Source organism: Miniopterus natalensis, chromosome 4 (assembly GCF_054644295.1).
Source record: "Miniopterus natalensis isolate mMinNat1 chromosome 4, mMinNat1.hap1, whole genome shotgun sequence".
Taxonomy (NCBI): Eukaryota; Metazoa; Chordata; class Mammalia; order Chiroptera; family Miniopteridae; genus Miniopterus; species Miniopterus natalensis.
Window position 1 is genome coordinate 91,747,544 of NC_142084.1, and position 19,932 is coordinate 91,767,475.

At 48.3% G+C, this 19,932-nt stretch overlaps 1 protein-coding gene across 1 annotated transcript in view; it reads left to right on the forward strand.

Annotated features, from left to right (window-relative positions):
- TENM2 (teneurin transmembrane protein 2) overlaps positions 1-19,932 on the forward strand; it is a 258,817-nt gene that overhangs the window by 118,923 nt on the left and 119,962 nt on the right. Inside the window, exons 8-10 of the mRNA XM_087816191.1 lie at positions 1,585-1,779; positions 7,706-7,906; positions 9,515-9,700. Coding sequence (XP_087672317.1) covers positions 1,585-1,779; positions 7,706-7,906; positions 9,515-9,700 — 582 coding nt within the window. The remainder of the gene's footprint in view (positions 1-1,584; positions 1,780-7,705; positions 7,907-9,514; positions 9,701-19,932) is intronic.

Here is a 19,932-nt window from a genome sequence, read left to right on the forward strand (position 1 = left end):
GTCTGTCCTCTTATGCCTCTTGGTGGAATATTCCCTCAGTCATATGTCAACTGTTAAGATGTTTTTGTTTTAGATCAGTTTACCATTAAGATAAAACATGCACTTTCCCAGAAAAAGGGAAGGGGTCACTGCAGACATTGGTGTGTCCACATCTTCATGGATGGCCATTCGGTGCTCGCCATAACCTTACCACTTGGGAATCCCTGGTTATCAGACCATAGGAGAAATAGGTCCTTAATCAAGCCAATGTTGATGAGTTGATGAGTGGGGCACCAGAAGGAAATCAACCACGATAATCCTGGTCCTGTCCTCCAGTAGTTGACGATATTGTGGAGAAATTAGACACTCACAAAAGGAAAGTTAATTGCTATAAAACCTAAATAGAATCATGACAATAAGAGGGCGTTGATAAGGCTGGGCAGGGCCGTAGGCTAGGGAGTGATCTGATTAGAGGTATAATCTCTCCATGGGTTGGGGAGGCCGTTCGGGTTGTACACACATGTACACAAGTTGAATTATTGGACCCTGTGCATTGCAAATCCCGGGGAAACCAGGACTCAGTGAGATGCTGCTGTTGGCCTTTCTGAAGGTCTCTGAATGCCAGTTCCATAGCCTGGAGCTGTGTGCTCCTTTTAGGCTCACAGAGAAGCCAGCCTGGAAATTTAGGTTCTTTACAAACCGATCCCGGAGGTGAGGAGTTCAAAGCCCAAAGGCAACCACTAAGATCTCAATCTCTAAAAGGGCGGAATTGGCACGACTGAGGCCAAATGGGTGGGAACTTGGTCATCTCCTTCCAGACCGTCCCTGCTGACCTTCAGCCTCCTTCCCATCAACAGACACAAGAGGGTCCCAGCTGAGACATGAACTGCTCAAGACGTCCTGTCTCCAGCCTGGACGCCCCTTCCTGCTTATTTAGGAGTCCAAGTGCATTTAATACTTGTGCTTTATCCCATGTGACACTTGGAGCCAGATGCAATTATTTCTTCATGGTCTAGATAAGAAAACCGAGGCGTAGAGAGATGATGTCACAACTGTGGCCCATCTCCCTTCCTTTTTAGGGAACATAGATGTATCAGGGATAGGAGTCAACTAACCTGAGGGTAACAGAATCAACAAAGCAGCTTCTGATCCCCCCAAACCAGCAACAGCAGCACGAGTCCATACAGCTTAGTTAGAGGCATGCCTTAAAGTCGGGCACACCTGGCTTCCAACCGGCTCCCCCACTTGTGAGCTCGGTGACTTTGGCCACCTAACTCACCAGTCTGAGCCTCAACTGTCACAGGACCATGGTTCTGGCCTCCGCCTTGTGGAGTAATTATGACGATTATGTCATAAATTCACTTAAAGCCTTCTGCGCCCCGCCTGGCACGTAATAAGCATTTCGTCGGTGGTGACTGCTGCCATCAGTAGCATTTTCCCTGTGGTGGTGATGAGGGCTATTGGTTAGTGGGAGGTGGCTCTGCACCCCTGGCCTGGGACATGGCAGGCTCAGCTGAAACCCCAGGCAGGCTCTGCCTCCTGGGACCCACCCAGCCCTTCGGGCGCTGGTCCCCGTGACCCGGTGCCCTGTCTCTGCTTTCGCAGCCGCCTGCCCCGTCCTGTGCAGCGGGAACGGACAGTACTCTAAAGGGACCTGCCAGTGCTACAGCGGCTGGAAAGGGGCCGAGTGCGACGTGCCCATGAATCAGTGCATCGATCCCGCCTGCGGGGGCCACGGCTCCTGCATTGATGGCAACTGCGTCTGCTCCGCCGGCTACAAAGGCGAGCACTGTGAGGAAGGTAAGCTCGGCGGGGCGGGGCGGGGCGGGGCGGCTGCCCAGGCGGGCGGCAGGACGTGCTCAGGCCTGGACCTCCGCTCACCAGCCAGTCCCAGGCTCTACTGCTGCAAAGGAAACTTCAAACCCCTGCGCTTTGATGGACTGCTTTTTTTTTTTTTTTAAAGAACTTTACATTTTATTTTTCTATTACAGTTTGCATTCAATATTATTTTGTATTAGTTCCAGGTGTACAGCATAGTTGGCTGGACTTCTCAAGTCGTAGCAAACAGAAGGCTTGTGGAATGGTTCTGGAAGGAATGTGTTACTTTTTTTTTTTTTTTAATATGTCTTTATTGATTTCAGAGAGAGAGAAGGAGAGGGAGGGAGAGAAACAGCAATGATGAGAGAGTCATTGATCGGCTGCCTCCCGCACGCCCCCGACTGGGGATCCAGCCCGTCCCCCGGGCATGTGCCCTGACCGGGAATCGAACCCTGATCTCCTGGATCCTAGGCTGACCCTCAACCGCTGAGCCGCGCCGGCTGGGCATGTGTTGCTTTTCTTTACGTTAATTAGCTCCTTTTCTCTTTTTTTTCCTCTTGAAATTGCTTCCTCTGCCTTTGTCTTTCTGTCTTCTCTCCCTCTGTCTTTCCTCCTGCCCTTCCTGCTTCTTTCCTTCCTTCCCCTTCTCCTGCCTTCCTTCCTTCCTCTTTTCTTTTGCTTTATTTAAAGTCCTCTGAATTGGGACTTACTAAAGCTATCCCGAAAAGAAGAAACAAGAGTCCTTAACCCCTACTCCCAATCTCCCAGTCTTCCCCAAAGCTGGGGGTTTTTTACGGTTCTTGGTGACCTAAGACCCATCTGTGTCTCTGTGTAAATATTTCTGCAAAATTAATACCACTAGAAAGCAGTCAGGCCTGAACGACCATGGGTGCCCATGTCACTTAGGGACACCACGTAGGGGAAGTTGTCCTGGTTCCTGCGGTGGCAGAGGTCGAGGACAGTGGCTGGGTGCGCTGCGGGAGGGCTGGGAGTCACTGGCGCTGAGGCGCTCACTAGGGCACACGGGGAAGTGGCCCCTAGCACACGTGGGGAAAAACCGGGGGTGCCATAAGCGGACTTCGGTCTGACAACCATGAGCAGAGGCCAGGCTGGGAGATCCCCGGAAGTGTTCAGAAGCCAGCCCTGCGAGTCTCGGTGACTCCCCTTGGTTCTTTCAGAAGAGTTATGTGGCACCCCGGTGCTGGGGGCCCCTGTGGTGCCTGTAAGACAAGGGAACTCGGCCAGCGGCCTTCACCTCCCTGCTCGGCACGTGCCCTTCCAGAACACAGTCTCTTGTTGTCCATCTATTGCTTGTCCCATAGAGAGAAGCAACTGCAGTTGCTAGGAAGGCAAGGACCTAGGTCCCCTCCTCCCGTCACCTGCTCCCCTGCCTTTGAGTTGGTTCAGTGGTTGTCTGCCAGCTGAGCACATGTCCTCTAAGCCTGTCTCCCAGTGAAACGTTCCCACACGTCTCCAACAGCCTTTTCCCCCACCGTGTTCCCCATGGAAAAAGAAGTGTCAACTCACCCCACAAACTAGGGGGAACAGTGAAGCCCACTGCCTACTCCATGCTGAACAGCTTGAGATGCCCACCCAGGATGTCCCCACGGAGAAGATCTGGTCGGACACCTGTGCCCGTGTTCTCTCTCAGCTTCCGCCTGCCGAGGTGATGAGGAGGGACCTCAGGTGCTATGATGTTCTCAGATGCAAGAGGATCCGTTGTCCCATCCCATTAACTTACGGATCTCCAGGGTTCTATACAAAATATCCAGTCATTACCGCCATCGCCACAAAGTAATGACGGTGCTTATCCTCAGAGACAGACACACACAGACGCTCCCCCTGTGAAATCTCCCGTTTCATCGTTTTTAGATCTGTGGCTACAAAGAGTGAGCTTCCATGACATTATTCGTCTAAGATTTTTCTAATAGATCAGCGGTAATGCCCTTCATGGGGCCCAGACGTCTGACCCCCAGATCTTCACTTGCTCAATTCTATAGATATTTTTTCCTCTGTTATAAAAAGGTAGCCTCCCTCTGTCTGCAGCATAAAGCCAGATTGGGAGTTGGGATGGAGGAAGTACTGATCTAATCACCTCGCTTGAAAGGTTAAAGTTCTTAAGAGATAAATGGATCACAAGAGGCAAAGCTGTAGTCACTGAAAACAGGGGAGAGGCCAATGATATGACGAGAGGTGAAAGCGAACCTTTTGCGTACATCGTTTGGCGAGAGGAAAGTGCGAGAGCTGTGACATTGCCCATCTTAGAATTTTTTTCCCCTCCAGTAAAGATTGTGCATGTCTGTCTGAGTAGAATTTCAAGTGATTTCTCACCTTTCCGACTCTCCCGGCCAGTCTCACTTAAATGCTCAGAATGAATTAACCCTCCAACAGAGCAAGGAAGCCACGTGGATCGTTATGGAAAGATGAAATCTCGCCTATCGATTTCCGCTCCCCAAAAAGAATGAACCGAGTGATTCATGTGCTGTTTTCAAAATAGGAAATGGAATCAGAAAGTCTGGGTCAGCACTTTTCCTTCCATTTAGCTTCTTTTATTTCTGATATTCATCATAGTCGTAACGTTCAAACAATTTACCTGAAATGGCCACGGCGATGAAATCAATAGTTGCCACCCTCCCTTTCTGCTGCATAAACATTGTTTTCGTATTAACAGATTCGCGCAAGAAAATGAAAGGACGCGATCGTGAGGTTCCACTCGATGGTGTCTGGGGTGCGGGGAGGTGACGGGTGAGGAATTGACATATTCGTGTAAAGTCAGCCATGTTTCCGTGTCAGTTTCACGGCTGAGTCATTTTTCAATGACATTTTAACTTCATAAATGTAATTCATGGTTCTTCGGGGGTTTCGAGTACATATTGTTTGTAAAACTCCTTGACCTCCTTTATCATCCTTTGGGGTGGAAATTGCATTCACAACCCTTTTTCTTTTTTTTTTTTTGTCAAACCTATAGAGGGCCCAAGACTAAATGAGTTCTAATGATCTCAGCTGCCAGGGGGCTGGTGGAGTAAGGTACATGGTACTTAGCTGGGAAAGGCCACTGTCCCCCTTTTAAGTATAACACTGTTTCTATTTATAAAGCTTCGCAAAATGCCATCGTCCCTCCTCCCTGCTGAAGACTCTAAGGACGTGGCCACGAGACCCTCTTGTGAAATTGGAACCAAGTTTAAAATTCATAGTGAACCTGCCCCTCTTAATGTCCGAACTTAGTTATTCCATCAGCTGCTGTAATTGTACAGCACAAAGGGCGTATTTACTGGTATCACTGGCCAGAGAAAGGGTTAGCTCATATTTTTAGATGTCATAAATGGTCCTTTTAATGACATTCCAGTCCTGGCTAATAAATCTCAGTGGGTTTTCTTCCTTCCTTCATAGCATAATTCAGGATAAAGAAGAGTGAACTCATTTATCTGGAAGAAAAATGTCATTTTATGTTTTTGGGGGTTTTTTTTGTCTATTACTTGTGATTTCATCCTCTTAAGAAAAAGATGATGATGATGCCATTTTTTGAGTGTTTTTTTTTAAAGCCCCTTGCTCTTGGCACCTCACCCAGCCTTCTAAATGAGTAATTATAAATGAAAGACAATTTTGGAGGCATGCAGCGCATGAGCTATTTTTGTGTATGTTTTGATTTTGCTATGTTAGAAATGGGGACAGAATGAAAACTAGAACTCAGGGATTTCCTTTTATTAGGAGAATATGGAAAAGATGGATTCTGAGTGAATTAGTTCATTGCTCGCAGATCCCACTCTGCGCAGCGTTCTTCCTCCAAGCGAGAAGTCATTAACACCATTTTCCTTGCCCGTCCTTTGCACTGGAAATTTGTCCCATTAACAACAAATGCTTATAGCGATGTCTGTCATTCATGCTTGCAGCAATTGTGTATTGAGCACCTACTATATATCCCCTAATGTGCGCTGGGCATGAGATGCCCAAGGCATGGCACAACCTCTTGGTAAATGTCCTCTATATGGTCAAGCCTTTCATTCATTTCCATGCAGATGTGCTCCACCATCCTGAATGGAGAAAATTCAAAGCTATCAGAAGGGGTTCATCTCATCAGGAGTTATAATCCCCAAGACAGTGAATTCAACATTAAAGGGATTATAACCAGAGCAAATAACATCATCAGAACAGCTTCGATGGATATTTAATCACTCAATTCACCTTTCTGAGAGAGTGTATTCCTGATTTTAAAAAAACAAAACCAAAAAACAATGGTCGCTTCTCTTTCCCTTTGGCTCAGTCTCAAACTGATTTCCATAAATATATAAATATTTCCATAAATATCTTTCCTGAAGATATCCTAATGGACTCCTGGGAAACATCTCAACACTGAAAATTCTTGTTTTTGCCTCTTTGGAAACATTGTAGAATATTGTGATCTCTAATAAATCCAGATTCCTCAAGTCTAATGTCATGTGGCATGGACCATCTAAATAATGTTGTGTTTAGAGCCAATGTACCAATTTTAAAATACGCCGTTACAGTGTGTACCATAAGAACGAAAAAATACACTGTCCCACAGAAAGCTGGGGAGCCAAGCAATTGCTCTCTCAGTGTCATGATGAACTATTGGCAGGCCCCAAATCTTGCATGTTTTCACCCTGGCATTGGGCAAGGAGAGAAATGAAAATCTCTGAGAATCTGAACCACAAGATGGCACGCACAGGAGGGAATGACTTACACTATCTGCGTGGTCCAAAACACTCCAAGAGAAAAACTGGGAGAGGTCTCAAGCTGGCTGCGCCCCCAGGTGATGGCAGGAGCAAATGCTTTAATCTAGGCCAACAGGCCCGATTTCCAAGCCATTAAAATGGAGAAAATGTATATCTTTGAAAAATAAAATGGTGAGACCTCCCTATTTTTCTGATCTGCAAGGTAACATCAGGTCCCCTGCGAGACCACCCCCCATTCACTATTCAGACTCCATGATGTGCAGAGCTCTCTTCTCCAAGTTCCCAGGAAGACCTAAGGAAGCTGGATATCTTCTTAAAAGCCCTGTTAACCAGCCCTTGGCTGGCTGGATGTCTGAAGCTCGGGGTCATATTTTCATGCGGAAAGTCCTGTCCTCAACAGCTGGCCTGTGCAGCTCACTCTTCTTCTCACTTAGAGTTGATTTCAGAATAATAATCTTCAGGTTACCCACTGGATATATATCCACTCTCATTACTGAGATGGCCAAACAATCAGACCATGACCGTCTGGTGGAAGGTCGGTGCCACAGCTCATGAGATTCGCGCATCTAGTCCACTCATGATTCTCCGTAGGAAGGTTACCCCCACTGGATTATTTCCACACCCAACCCCATCTCTTCTATCCTGCGCATTTGCTAGCTCCTTCAGTGCTCGGAAAATGAAAACTCATTGTAGGCTTAGCCTGAGTGAAACAGTTTGGGAAGTCAATCATTTATGAATTGTATTGGTTTTCTTTTTAGTCTTTCGTTACCCTCTGAAGTCAAGTATGAGTGACGTTAGAAGGAGCCTCTACTTGTCTCTCCGATAACGAGGGGTAATCGGGTTTGGTGATAGCACACGCGCAGATCTCACCAGTACTCATGTCCACACTTGGAAGCTCTGACATGGTTCAGTTAGGGCCCTAATGTTTATAAATGCAAGTTTCTCCGTGTTGATAGCACACCTCTGTATCTGATCCCTCCTAATTCTGCTCGAGACATCCCTTTTTCCTCTTACATTCTCTTCAAGTTCGAGACTCGGTGTTTTGACAAATAACAAGTCCTGAATCCTTTAAGGGGCCACGTCCCTGTTACCTGGCTGCTGCATTTGCTCGCAGGGGGTGGGAACTGGTGAGCCACTGGTCCGCTCAGCTATTATCTGCTGTCTCATGGCCCATCCCCCATGAGTGATGATATTTTCCTGTTCGTCTTTTCCAGTCGACTGCTTGGACCCCACCTGCTCCAGCCACGGGGTGTGTGTAAATGGAGAATGCCTCTGCAGCCCTGGCTGGGGTGGTCTAAACTGCGAGCTGGCAAGGGTCCAGTGCCCAGACCAGTGCAGCGGGCACGGCACGTACCTGCCCGACACGGGCCTCTGCAGCTGCGATCCCAACTGGATGGGTCCCGACTGCTCCGTCGGTAAGCCGAGGGGTTTCCTCCTCACGGCCCCCAGCGCGCGTGCCCCGTGGCCTCCTGTGAGCCCAAATGCATGGGCATCTACTCTGCACACTCGGCTGGGGACATAGGGCCTTTGGACTTTGGCCTCTTAACTCTCTTCTCTGTCACGAAGTCTGTGATCCTTGAGAGACAAGGGAAAAACCACCACTGCTTAGGTTCTCGTGCCTCGTTGGGTCCATCACTGCAAATGGATGAGGGGCCCGGGAGGGACGCTTCCATTTGCATTATAGATTTTCTTATGTATGCTCCCTAAAGGTACCAGAAAACAAAGCAGAACAATTCAGTCCCAGGCAAGCTGAATGGAACATCCTATAAAACGGAAAAGAGGCTCCCTCGGGGTGCAGCGTGAGCCTGCTATAAAACTCCGCAGTCCTCCAGTGACAGGCAAATAATGAAGTTGTGCCGTACACTTTATTTTCCTAAAATTAGGAGTATGTGCCTTACCTCCCGAGCGACCTTAAAATGGAATGGTTCAGCAGTTCAAGCCAGCCCAGCCTTGCTGAGAACGGCTCCACTCACCCTGACAAGCGCCCATCCAAGCAAGTGACCATGGCCCTGCCCCCTTCCTCTGGGTAGTGAGACAGCTGTCAGATTGCATGGCAATCAGGAAGGGGATCTGTGCAAAGCTTTGCCGACAGTGGGAAAGAAATGAATATCTCACTGCCAAAAGCCAAAGAGAGTCAGTTCAAATGGGCTAATTTTGGAAGCCACTTGGGCCTGGCTTCAACTTGGTCCAGGTCAGATTCTACAGAGGATGGGGGCAGGGGAGCCCTAGAGGCAAGGCCCTGCTGTGTTAACCACATGCTGTGTGACTTTCACTGAGTCACTGACCTCCCTCTGGGCTGGTTCCCCCCCTCAGGCCTGACGAGCCACACCTCCCTCAGCAGTCTGTCCAGCAGTCTGTCATAAGGATGAGTGTCTGGCATGTGATTGTCCTCGCGTGAGAGGTCTGAAACGCCAGAGCATGCATATCTGTCTGTCTGTCCCCCCTCACCCCCACCCACAAAAGACTTTGAGCTCCTTCGAGAAAGTGACTGTGTAAATGCAGCACAGCTCCCTTGGGCATTGGTGTCACCATGGGGATGTGGTTGTGGGGTCCCCAACGGGCCTTTGGTCAGTTCAGGCTCTCAGAGAGGACCGTATCCCAGCTAGCTAGGGATACAGGTATCTTGTCAAGTGGGCACCTCCGAGGGAACTGCCAGACGGGATGGCCACTGTCTGATCTCCTCCTGCAGTGGCCTCACTCTGAAACAGTGGCTCTCACACTCCAGTGAGCATGAGGACCATCTGCAGGATGTGTTAGAACAAATTCCTGAGCCCCACTCCCAGGATTTCTCATTCAGCAGGTCCAACCAAGGCACAGGGTCCCAAGTGACAGTGATGCTACTGGTCCAGAGAGCCACTGCTCTAGAAAATACATAATGATTCACTAGTCCCCAGCCTCCCAAGATGACACAGTGCTGGGCATCGGGGCCTGCTCCAGGGACCCAGGCCAGGTGCATGGTCTGGCCTCCCATGGAGGGTTTCGGCAGCTGTGGTGTTGAGCTGTAATCATTGTTTTTCTTCCAGAAGTGTGCTCAGTAGACTGTGGCACTCACGGCGTCTGCATCGGGGGAGCCTGCCGCTGTGAAGAGGGCTGGACAGGCGCAGCGTGTGACCAGCGTGTGTGCCACCCCCGCTGCATTGAGCACGGGACCTGTAAAGATGGCAAATGTGAATGCCGAGAGGGCTGGAATGGTGAACACTGCACCATTGGTAGGCAAACGGCAGGCACCGAAACAGGCACATATTGCTTTATTTTCATAAATCGTAGATCGATAGTGATGGTCGTGCATTGCAACCGGCTGTTCCTTCAGGGACACAAGTGCTCTCCAATGTTCTTGCTGCCTCTTCAAGTCCCCAAGGGGACAGTGAAGGGAAAAGCAAGGTCCCACATTGCAAAAGGCTTTCCCTTCTTTCCAGAATTCGAGATTGGGAGGAAAGAGACCAAATAAGGGAATCCATCCAAATTACTGAGCTTAGGGAGGGGAAATGCACATGCATGGGAAATTGTCAGGGCCTGGAGATTCACCTCCCCGATGACTGTGGTCTGCAAGTAACCCCTTTTTCGATTTCCTCCCAGCTGGCTGGATCGCTGAATCCCTGCTTGCTGGCAACAATTGAACTCATTTCTTTTAGACAAGGTTGGATGCAGGCAGGACTCCCAGGCTTCCTGGGTAGCCACGGTCCACTGTCCTTGACGCTCAATTGGTTTGAGCATTCCCTTGCTGTCCCTAGACAAGGCTTCTTCCTTGGGCTCCCAATCCTCACCATAACCACCACCACTGCCATCATCAAATATCTCCTCTGATCCCATTTCATTCTCACTCAGCCACCTCTCCATATAAGTTTCCTGGCTGAGAATGTTTTTTAAGGGTCATTTTCTTTGTTGAGAAGTAATAGTTATCAAGTTTCTTGGGTTTTTTTTGTTTGTTTGTTTCTTTGTTTTTTGTAATTATTGTGTTTTGGGATGGCAAAATACTGGATTAAATGTACCCAATTTTCCCTTTAATTGAGGAGATGGAATCCAAGGCTCTTTGATTTTCCACATCTCTCAGACAATTGAGGTCACCTCCACTTTACCTCCAGTCTTCAGATCTGTTGTTTAATGAAGTCAGACCTGGGATTCATTTCATGCCAAGCTGGCTAAGTCATTTGCTTGCATGAAAATGCTCAGAGATGTCTCCAGTCAAGCTCCTGACTTGCCCCATGAGGTTACTTAGATACTGGCCATCAAGTCAGGAGCCCTCCCCTCTGTCCTCACCCCAAAATCCTAGTAGCAGATTGTCCACCTAGAGCGAGAGAGGGGGGTTAGGAGCTTCTCCAGGGCTGACTCATGAGGCCAGACTCAGTTTCCCATGCTGTTCATTTGGGTGCTTACGCAGAGACAATTGCACTCTGCATTAGACTTCCCCCCATGCCATCTAATTGGACATCCAAGGGGCAGTGTGCCGATCCGGGCCATGGCCGTAGCACTGGGACCCTGCCGGGACAGCCTGTTGGCAGTGAATTGTTTTTGCAATTTCTCGATGGTATTCCACCTCCTACTCCCCTGCAGCCACTTTCATCTTCAGCTCCCCACAGAGTCTAGGTGAGAATTCAGAAGGTTTGCAAAGGAGAGATGTGCACAGCCCACTAGAAGACAGTTTGAAATTCTTACTAATAGCTTACACTGTCAGGGATGTTCCCCGAGATGTGTTTTTGCATGCCCATTGTGATTTAAGTACTTCCCCCTCCCCCATACCTCTGTTGCTCCCCCGTCTTTCCCCCACAAAAGTGCTCTTGCCCACCAACAACTTTTAGGTAGAAAATTCTACTTTCTCTCCATGCACACAACCCAGCTTCACATCCCCCTGGCTCTCCCCTTCCCACATCTGCCCAGGGTTTAGTGCACCACGGTGATGCCTGCTGGCTCTCTCCTCCCACCATCCATCTCTACTCTGGGATAGCTCACAGGAGGGCAGACCAGATGGAGCAGAGCAGAGCTTGGAAACCACGGCCTGCGGGCCGAATCTGGCCTGCTGCCTGTGGCTCTATGGCTTATGAGCTAAGAATAGTTTTTACATTTATTATTAAGGGTTAAAAAAAAATTTTAGTATCTTCTTGCACTTGATAACTATAAGGAATTCAGATTTCAGTGTCCACAAACAAATGTTATTAGCAGATAGCCACGCCCATCCCTAGGTGTATTGTCAGCTTCCACAGTGTGTCTGGGCGTTGAACAATTGCAACAGAGACCTCATGGTCCACAGAGCCATTTGTTATCTGGCCCTTTGCAGAAAAACACATATGGCCAACCTTGAACTGGAGAGCTGTGTCATTCTTGATGGAGAGAGAGGAAAAAGGGAGGTGGCTCAGCGTTTGCACTGGGAGAGGGACCCCAGTTGTGGCTTAAAGGACATCAGGGGCCAAGAGGAAGGGAGGAAGTGCAGGTATCACCACGTGCAGTGGAGAGAAAACTACAGCTAAGTGTCTCTGGGGCCTTTGGAAATGAGATGGGAAGGTTACTTGGGTCGCAGTAGAAAATGGTGAAGGCATAGCGAGCCGGAGAACACGGGAGGTGTCTCCCTCTAGCTAGCCCTTTGGGTGAGATGGCTTGAAAAAAGGTGCTTCTGCTACTTGAAGTATTTGGTTCAAGTTTCATATCTGCGTTCACTACGATACATGCGTTCTTGAGAGACATAGAAAAAACGCAAATTTATATGCAAAGTCAAGCTCCCAAAATGAGAAGAGCAGGGATCCGGGCGAGTCTCGTGTTCAGAACAGCGGTCTCCCCCGGCTCGATGAGCCCCCTGTATGTAATTCACGAAGATCTGTATCGCCAAAGACTTTTCTTGTGAGAAAGTAGAGCTCTCTGCTTTCATTTATAGGGTAGATGCTGTCTCCTTATAGTTGTGTTCCCTGGGGTTGGCTCAAAAAAAAAAAGGCCAGACACACCTTGGGTGGCGAGACTTGCTACGCAGAATCTAGAGATGTCCGTACGCGCGTCATTGCTGCTCCTGCTTTCCCCGCTCTGGGCTCGGCTCTGGGCCTGGGCTCTGGGCCTGGGCTCTGGGCTCTGGGCTCTGGGCTCTGGGCCTGGGCTCTGGGCTCTGGGCTCTGGGCCTGGGCTCTGGGCCTGGGCTCTGGGCTCTGGGCTCTGGGCTCTGGGCTCTGGGCTCGGCTCTGGACTCTGGGCTCTGGGCTGTTTCATGCCGCTCCCATCCTTTATTTTGAGCAGCGCTCCTGTCAATTGACTAAGTAAATGCCACAGTTTCCAAGCACAGACTCGGTCTTCCTCCTCGGGGACACTGACAGTGAGAAAAGAGACGGAGGCTCTTTGGTCCTTTCGAAGCAGAGCCTCAAATGCTGTATTTTTGAAAATAGACAAGAAATAAGAATGAAATGGCACCTGGTCTGCAAACAGCGTATTGGGAGATTTGGGGGAAAGTGGAGTGCTGGGTGGCTAGCGTTGGGGAACTTGGGCTGGCTGTGGCCCATTTTCAGAAGGTCATGGGGAGGCACTTTGCTTAGGGTCATTGCCAGTAGCCCCCTGAATAGCTCCTGTCAGCACGTGTGGATCAGATTTATTTTGCCGAAGGAAGCAAGATGATAGACTTGGGGGGAGATGAGATTAAAGCACAGACTTCTAACAGTCGGGTAGAGTCACCAGATCTATCCACGGTTAGCCAAATGCACTTCTGGGATTTTTTTTCAACCAAAACATATTTTTTTTATGTTTGGAAATTTAGTGTATAGCGGCTAGAGATTTAAATACAAGGTATACCATTTCTATGTTAACCATTAGAGTTAACTTATCGGTAGCCTGGATTCTACCATGCCACAATTGTTATGTTACCTCTTTCTAGAACGTTAAATATAAGGTATGGCTAAAAGTTATAGAATTGCATAAATAAGAAATATGCTTTGAATCCAAATCGAGCACAGTTCATGTATATCTTTGCAATATATTAGCATTATTTGGATAGGCTGCGTTCACCCTTATGAATAAATCAGAAGGCGCATTGTGTCATTAGAACAGCTTTATTCTTTAAGCATGATCCTAAAATGGTTTGTTTTTTCTATAACCTGCCACTACTACCACCACCACCCCTTATTAATTAATATAGGGGGTTTAAATACAGAAGGCTATCCAAGGCTCTAACACCAGGGCATAAAGGAACCACAGAACCATAGATAGTCAAAAATCACTATCAACTATGGTAAAGTCAGATAAGCGTCCCATACATTATGAAGGAATAGAGATGTTGGCATGTTTTGTGACCAGAATAGTTGGGCGATTACAGGGAGAAATGAGCATTCATGTTGCTGGTGAGTGCAAGGAGGGAAGCTAAATGCCTGTTGAGGGTTGTTGCTATTACCTCCTGAGTGTGGGCTGTCCAGACAGCCATTCTGAATAGTACAACCAGGCACACCCATAAAATAACTCCACCAGCACGAGGACCAACCCTGGGTGAAGCTTTGGGTATCTGGGCCATGAGTAGTAATGGTTATTCCAACTTGTTTATTTTGTCTGTGAGGTCCTGACCTCCAAGTGCTTTTCGGAATCATGAGGACTCTGTTCCTAGGACCGCATGGGGCCGAGTGACCTGCCCCTGTGCCACAAGTCAGAAAAGTTTTCTCTTTTCTCTGTCGCACCGGGGCCTTTCTATTTTTCCTCTTTAATTGGTTGGGGGAAGAAATAGGTTCTTGTGATGTTAATCAGGAAAATGAATCTTTACCCAAGGTAGAACCAGTCGTGTGACGATCTGATGTGCTAAGTAAGTGATTGTCATCAAAAGTAGACAGGTCACAGTCCAAGAGGAAGAGGGCTTCAGAACTACAAGGAACAGGTCGGGGAGAACGGGTCAGACTGAATACGGCTGCTTCTGCGTCTCATCCCAGTTTCATTGTGTGTTACGGAAACTTTTTTCTTGTGGCTCTAGCCCTTGAACATTGGAGCTTTCATGGCTCCACAGTGAGATCAAGTGCGGATGAAACTGACCGCCGTGGAGCCGTCCTTACCCCCAGGGCCGTGGAAGCAGCTAATCCTCTGATTGGTAAATTAACCCAGTTCTCTGGGGGTTCTTACCTGGAGCCTGTCCTACGAGCATCATCTTTTTTTAAGTGAAACCCTCAAGTGATGGTCTTTCATGTTAAAAATTATGGACAGACTCTTAGCAAAATACAAAAAATGTTCCACCGCTGATTTTTGCCCCTACAATTTGGCCAAAGCGTGAGTCTTCTCATTGAAGACCAACAATCGCTCTGTGCCCAGAAGTTCTCTCTGAGCCTGGGTCAGGCGGTCTGCACGGGTTTCTTACCCAAATGCAGAGCAAGGACCAGGAGGCAGAAGTTACAGGAACACATTTTCACCTCACTGCAAAAAGAAAGGGCAGCAACGCCTCCAAAGAGTGAGATTCTCATCGCCGGAGTATCTACTTTCTTGGCCCACATGTTGAAGAGGGCGTTCAGCATCAGTTGGAAGATAGGCTAGATGGACATAAAGCCTGTGCTAACTTTACAGCTCAGCCATTCTGGAGTCTACATGGAAACCTGGTTTGCAGTTCTTCCTATGTGATTTCGTAATATCTGCCCACGTAATTAGCTGCCATCAAAAACCATGAGAAGGCTCAGTGTCTTAGTCCTGCAGGATGACAGTGGCTTCGAGCGCCCGTTGTACCATCCCCTTAATGTTTCAGAGGATCCTGATGATGTACTAACTAACCTATAGCCCAGTGACAGGGCCAGATCCAAAGAGTAAAAAGCTTGATATTACTGATTTTTCCAAGACAAAGAACTAAAAACAGAAAATCCATGGGAAAGAGTTAGCATGAGGAAGATTCCAGACTCAAAGAAAACATGTCAGAGTCAGAGCTGTTGCAAAAATGGGATGCACAGCCCTAGTGTGTGTGGTGAGCTATCTCTTCCAAGTCTATGATTCTAGATCCCACAATATGCACCCAAGACTTTGCATGGAAAGGGAAAGGGAGGGGAGGGGAGGGGAGGGGAGGGGAGGGGAGGGGAGGGGAGGGGAGGGGAGGGGAGGGGAGGGGAGGGGAGGGAAGGGGAGGGAAGGGGAGGGGAGGGAAGGGAAGGGAAGGGAAGGGAAGGGAAGGGAAGGGAAGGGAAGGGAAGGGAAGGGAAGGGAAGGGAAGGGAAGGGAAGGGAAGGGAAGGGAAGGGAAGGGAAGGGAAGGGAAGGGAAGGGAAGGGAAGGGAAGGGAAGGGAAGGGAAGGGAAGGGAAGGGAAGGGAAGGGAAGGGAAGGGAGGGGGCCCTAGAGATCTGAGCTCCCTTAGATATTCTCAATGGCCATTTTCTCATCACTTGCTATCTGGCCGTTGCAGTGTCATGAAGAATAGGCTGAAGGGGGTGGGGGAGGCCTGGGTTCTAGGCTTGACTGTGCGGCGAACATTCTGAGTGCCCTTGGGAAAGGCACCCGACCTTCCTGGCCTCTGGGGCAAATGAGGGGGTGGGACCACATAATTGCTTTCCAGAGTGTGGTCCACAAACACGAGATCCTTTTTGATAATATTCAAGTGTATGTTATTGAATACTTACGCAGGGCTTTTAAAAATAAGTACTAGAAAAAACTGTAACTTGTTCATCACATTCATGATTATCCTGGTATCATTGCTGAGGGATGTGGCGAAAGTAAGCAGCGATGTTAGGCCTGAGTAAATTTAAAGAAAAATATTAAATCAGTAAAAGCGCAGATACTGCAAATATAATGAACACAATATGTAATTGACTGACTTTAGAACACATGTGGATGAGATGATCTCCATGGTCCTGTCCATGTCCAGAGTTTTATTGCTTCTGAGGCAAACTCATGAATGGGCTGTTCTAGCACAGTCCAGCCTTTCTTGTGTAAGGGGCAGGGAGGGTTTCCAGCTAGACTCCATAATGTACACTTTGCATGGAGAGGTAGGTAGAGCGGAGTGCTGGCTCAGCTCGTGGGGGTGTTGAATTGCTGAGGATAGCCAGTGGTGCTTTGCTGTTAGTTATAGCCGGTTTACCTAGGGCATCTTTTGATGCATTGAAAAACATTTTTACATAGTCTGAATAATCAGACTCCACTTTATCCATTTATATTTGTGTTGGTTAAAAGAAGGCGATGGTGTTAAAGTAGGGGCTCATCTGCCTGCAGCCACTTCTCTTGGACTCGGGACAATGCAAGCCTGATAACAAAGTGCTTAAGACCGAGGCTTTTGTGTCAGTCTACCTGAGATCAAATCCCAGCAGGTTTCCTAATGTCCATGTGCCTCAGCTTCTATGTTCGTAAAATGGGAATACTCTAACTACCTACCTCGTTGGGTTAGATGTAAAGTACTTGGCACAGTGCCCACCATACAGTAAGAGCCAAATAAATGTGAGCTGATATCTTTATCATCATCATCGTCTTCCCGAGACTAAGAAATTAAAGGCAAGGGAGGATTATCAGAATAAGTTCTCATTAAGACATTTCTACTCCCTTCACCCTCCCTTCGACATGCTGGCCTCCCATCCATCAAGCAATTAGTAGCATGTCAAAAATAACGCCCACCCGTTATCCCAAACAAGTCTGTAACGCGGCTGGAATCCGCTTCTTACAGAGACATAAACCGCCTCTCTCACCTGGAATTAAGCCTGCTTATTTTACCAAACATCCCAACTGTACATGGAATTGCATGTCCTGGTATCCTTATGTTAATACAGGCTTATTGTGAAATGGGAGTTTGCTACTTTCAACCGAAATCTCTCAAACCGGACCTCTTGGACATACTCTGGGGGTGTGGGGGCAAGAGTTCTATGAGAACTTGTTTTCAATCCTGGGTTTTTATAATAAGTACAGTTTAAAAAAAAAAAAACTCTTTTGAAGTAGTACTTTGGAATTCTGTTATTACTGAATGGGATAAAATTTCAGTACTTTTAAGCCAGTTTCTCAAAGTAAGGAACAGGGACAAATTCTCGAGAAGTTAAGAAGGGTGCTGTCCTTTAGGAAGGAGCCCGGCATTTCTCGCGTTAAGGATGCTGCCAGGTCAGGGTCTCTTCGAGCACCGTGTCCTGGTCTCTCCTTTTCTACTCCATCTCCTTTCTCAGGGCCTGGCGGCCAAAATTCTACTTGCAGCGGCGCTGTGCCCAAGGCCTAACCCCGGAGGCTCCACTTAGCAGCACACGTGCCCTCCAGGAGTCCCCAACTCTCACTGATTGTCCCTATTCAGCCCAATAAACCCCGCAATTACCCTCATTTCTCCCACGCTGCAACTGCTCGACTCCTTGGAGCAAGACCCATGGGGGACATCTGGGGAGTCTTTGCAATTCCTTGGCTCTTCTCCTGGGTTATCAGGAGCCACACAGAGAATCCCAGCTGTTCATGTAAGAAACAGATTTGGCATTTCCTCCCGACTTGCCTGCTCTTGGGGCTCAATCTCAGACCAAGCCACTTCTTCTATAGCCACTATTCCATTGCACAGGCTCTTTTCAAAGGCTTGCCTCGCTGGCCTTTGGAAAACAGGGCATCGTCACTGTGAAAACCCACCAGTCGGAGTTGGGGTTCATTGCTTTCCCCCTCTTCCTTCCACCATGCATTTCTGTGCATCATCGTAACCAGACCCACAGAAGGTCACCCCATCACTGACCTGCTCCGAGCCTTTCCCTCCATGGGTAACAAAGAAACCGCACCAAACAGCAGCCAGGAGAGAGCTAAGTATTTCATCATAAACATTCTCAGGATAATTAGAATGGATTAAATTACAAGAGAAAATGCATTGAGTTAATCTTTCTCCTAATTAAAAAAATATCCCTAGGTTTAGGTGAAGTGTTATTAAAAACATATTTTCATTGTAATCAGTTAAGAGGGAGGCCTGTTTGGTCCTCAATGATAGGAAGCAACATCTGCAAAATAATTAAAAGCTACCAGCCAGTGTGTTTTATTATTATTATTAAGATCCTTAAGGAGCCTGCTCAGCGTTTTTGGATAGGTTTCACCACTGAATTCTACGCAAACGGCCTCATTCCGTGGTGCCTTGTAGCATTACTCTCTGTTCCCAGATGGTTGAAGATGTGACTGACTCCTGTTGGTCAACAAGTGTCCAGTGAGGAGGTTAATTCAGCAGAGGTATCTACACTTTTCCACGTCGTCAGGGAAATTAGAATGAGACTCGTAGGTGACCTGAGACATGGCTCAACTCAACTGCAAAGCTTACTCCCCACGCTCACCCCAGATCTTTCTAGAAGCTTCCAGTGGTGTCTCACATGCTCATGTTTAGCCCATTCAGATTCTTTCAGCTTGGGGTCCTCCTTGAAGCCTGCTGCCTACAGAATTCACTTTAGGGGAACCCTACAGGCCCCCCCCCGCTGCCGGGGTCCATGCTGTGAGCCGGCACCCTTAGCGCCCACTCAGCCGAAGTCCTGCCGTATTTACACAGCGAGGGAGAGACTGCCAGCCCCCTACAATGGGGCTCTTTACCAGCTGCCCCCATGTTCCTGTGAAGAAACAGCCTTTCATTTCTTGCCTGTAGCTCCTCTCGTGAACATCCAGGCCTTGTCCCAGGGCTGGGCTGCGGACACCCTGGGGTCCTTGGCCTCTCCCCGCTGCGCTGCCCTCGGGCACTCCCTGCACACCCAGGGCTGGTGGAAGGTGCTCACAAGTCCCCGCACACAGCCAGGCTCTGAGTCCCAGTTTGTTCTCGGGTAGGACCCCTAGCATCTTCACAACCTGCCCTTTAGGAAAACCCCCTTGTTCCTCCTCATTTATGTTAAGAGTTATTTCCATTTGCAGTCGGCTCCACTGCAAAGAGCCCCTATGATCGCCCGCCCTCATAGCAACTGTGTCGCAGGAGGAATGGAAAGGGGACTGCTGCCATATCCTCTAGACCCCAGGTTTCCAGCAGTTTCTGGCTCGGCTCTTCGAGGCTCGTGGCTCTAACCACCCAGGACCATGCAGCCCAGACTATACATCACAAAAACTGCATCCTGCCAGACCCCAGAGAAAGGAAGGGTTAACCAATGTTCTAGAGACAGAAAGCCCCACATCATTGCTGTTCATAAAAAATTAAAATTGACGAGACTCCTGGGCCACACATTTCAAGTGCAGCCGCAATAGCACCTGGTCAAATTAGCAATGAAGTTGGTTAGAAGTTGGCCCAGAACAGTCATCTGTCTAAAGCTGTGAGCAGAGTCATGAGCTCTGATGAGTGTGAATTGCATTTCTTTATTTTTTTTAAATTATGCTTCAACTTCAAGAGGAATTGCCAGACAGTCCTGTCTAATTGTCTAGAAATAATGGCAGGGGGTGGGGGCCCCAACGATTATGAAATAACCACCTCGCAGGCTCAGAGGAAACATTTGTACCTGATTTTATTCCAATACGTTAGCAAGCTGTCTGTCCATCACAGATTACGTGACTGCATCTGATGCAAGCCCTCTCCAGGACAGGAAACTGCAAAGCTACCAGTGGTTTCTGCTTTGCAGAGAGCACCTGGCA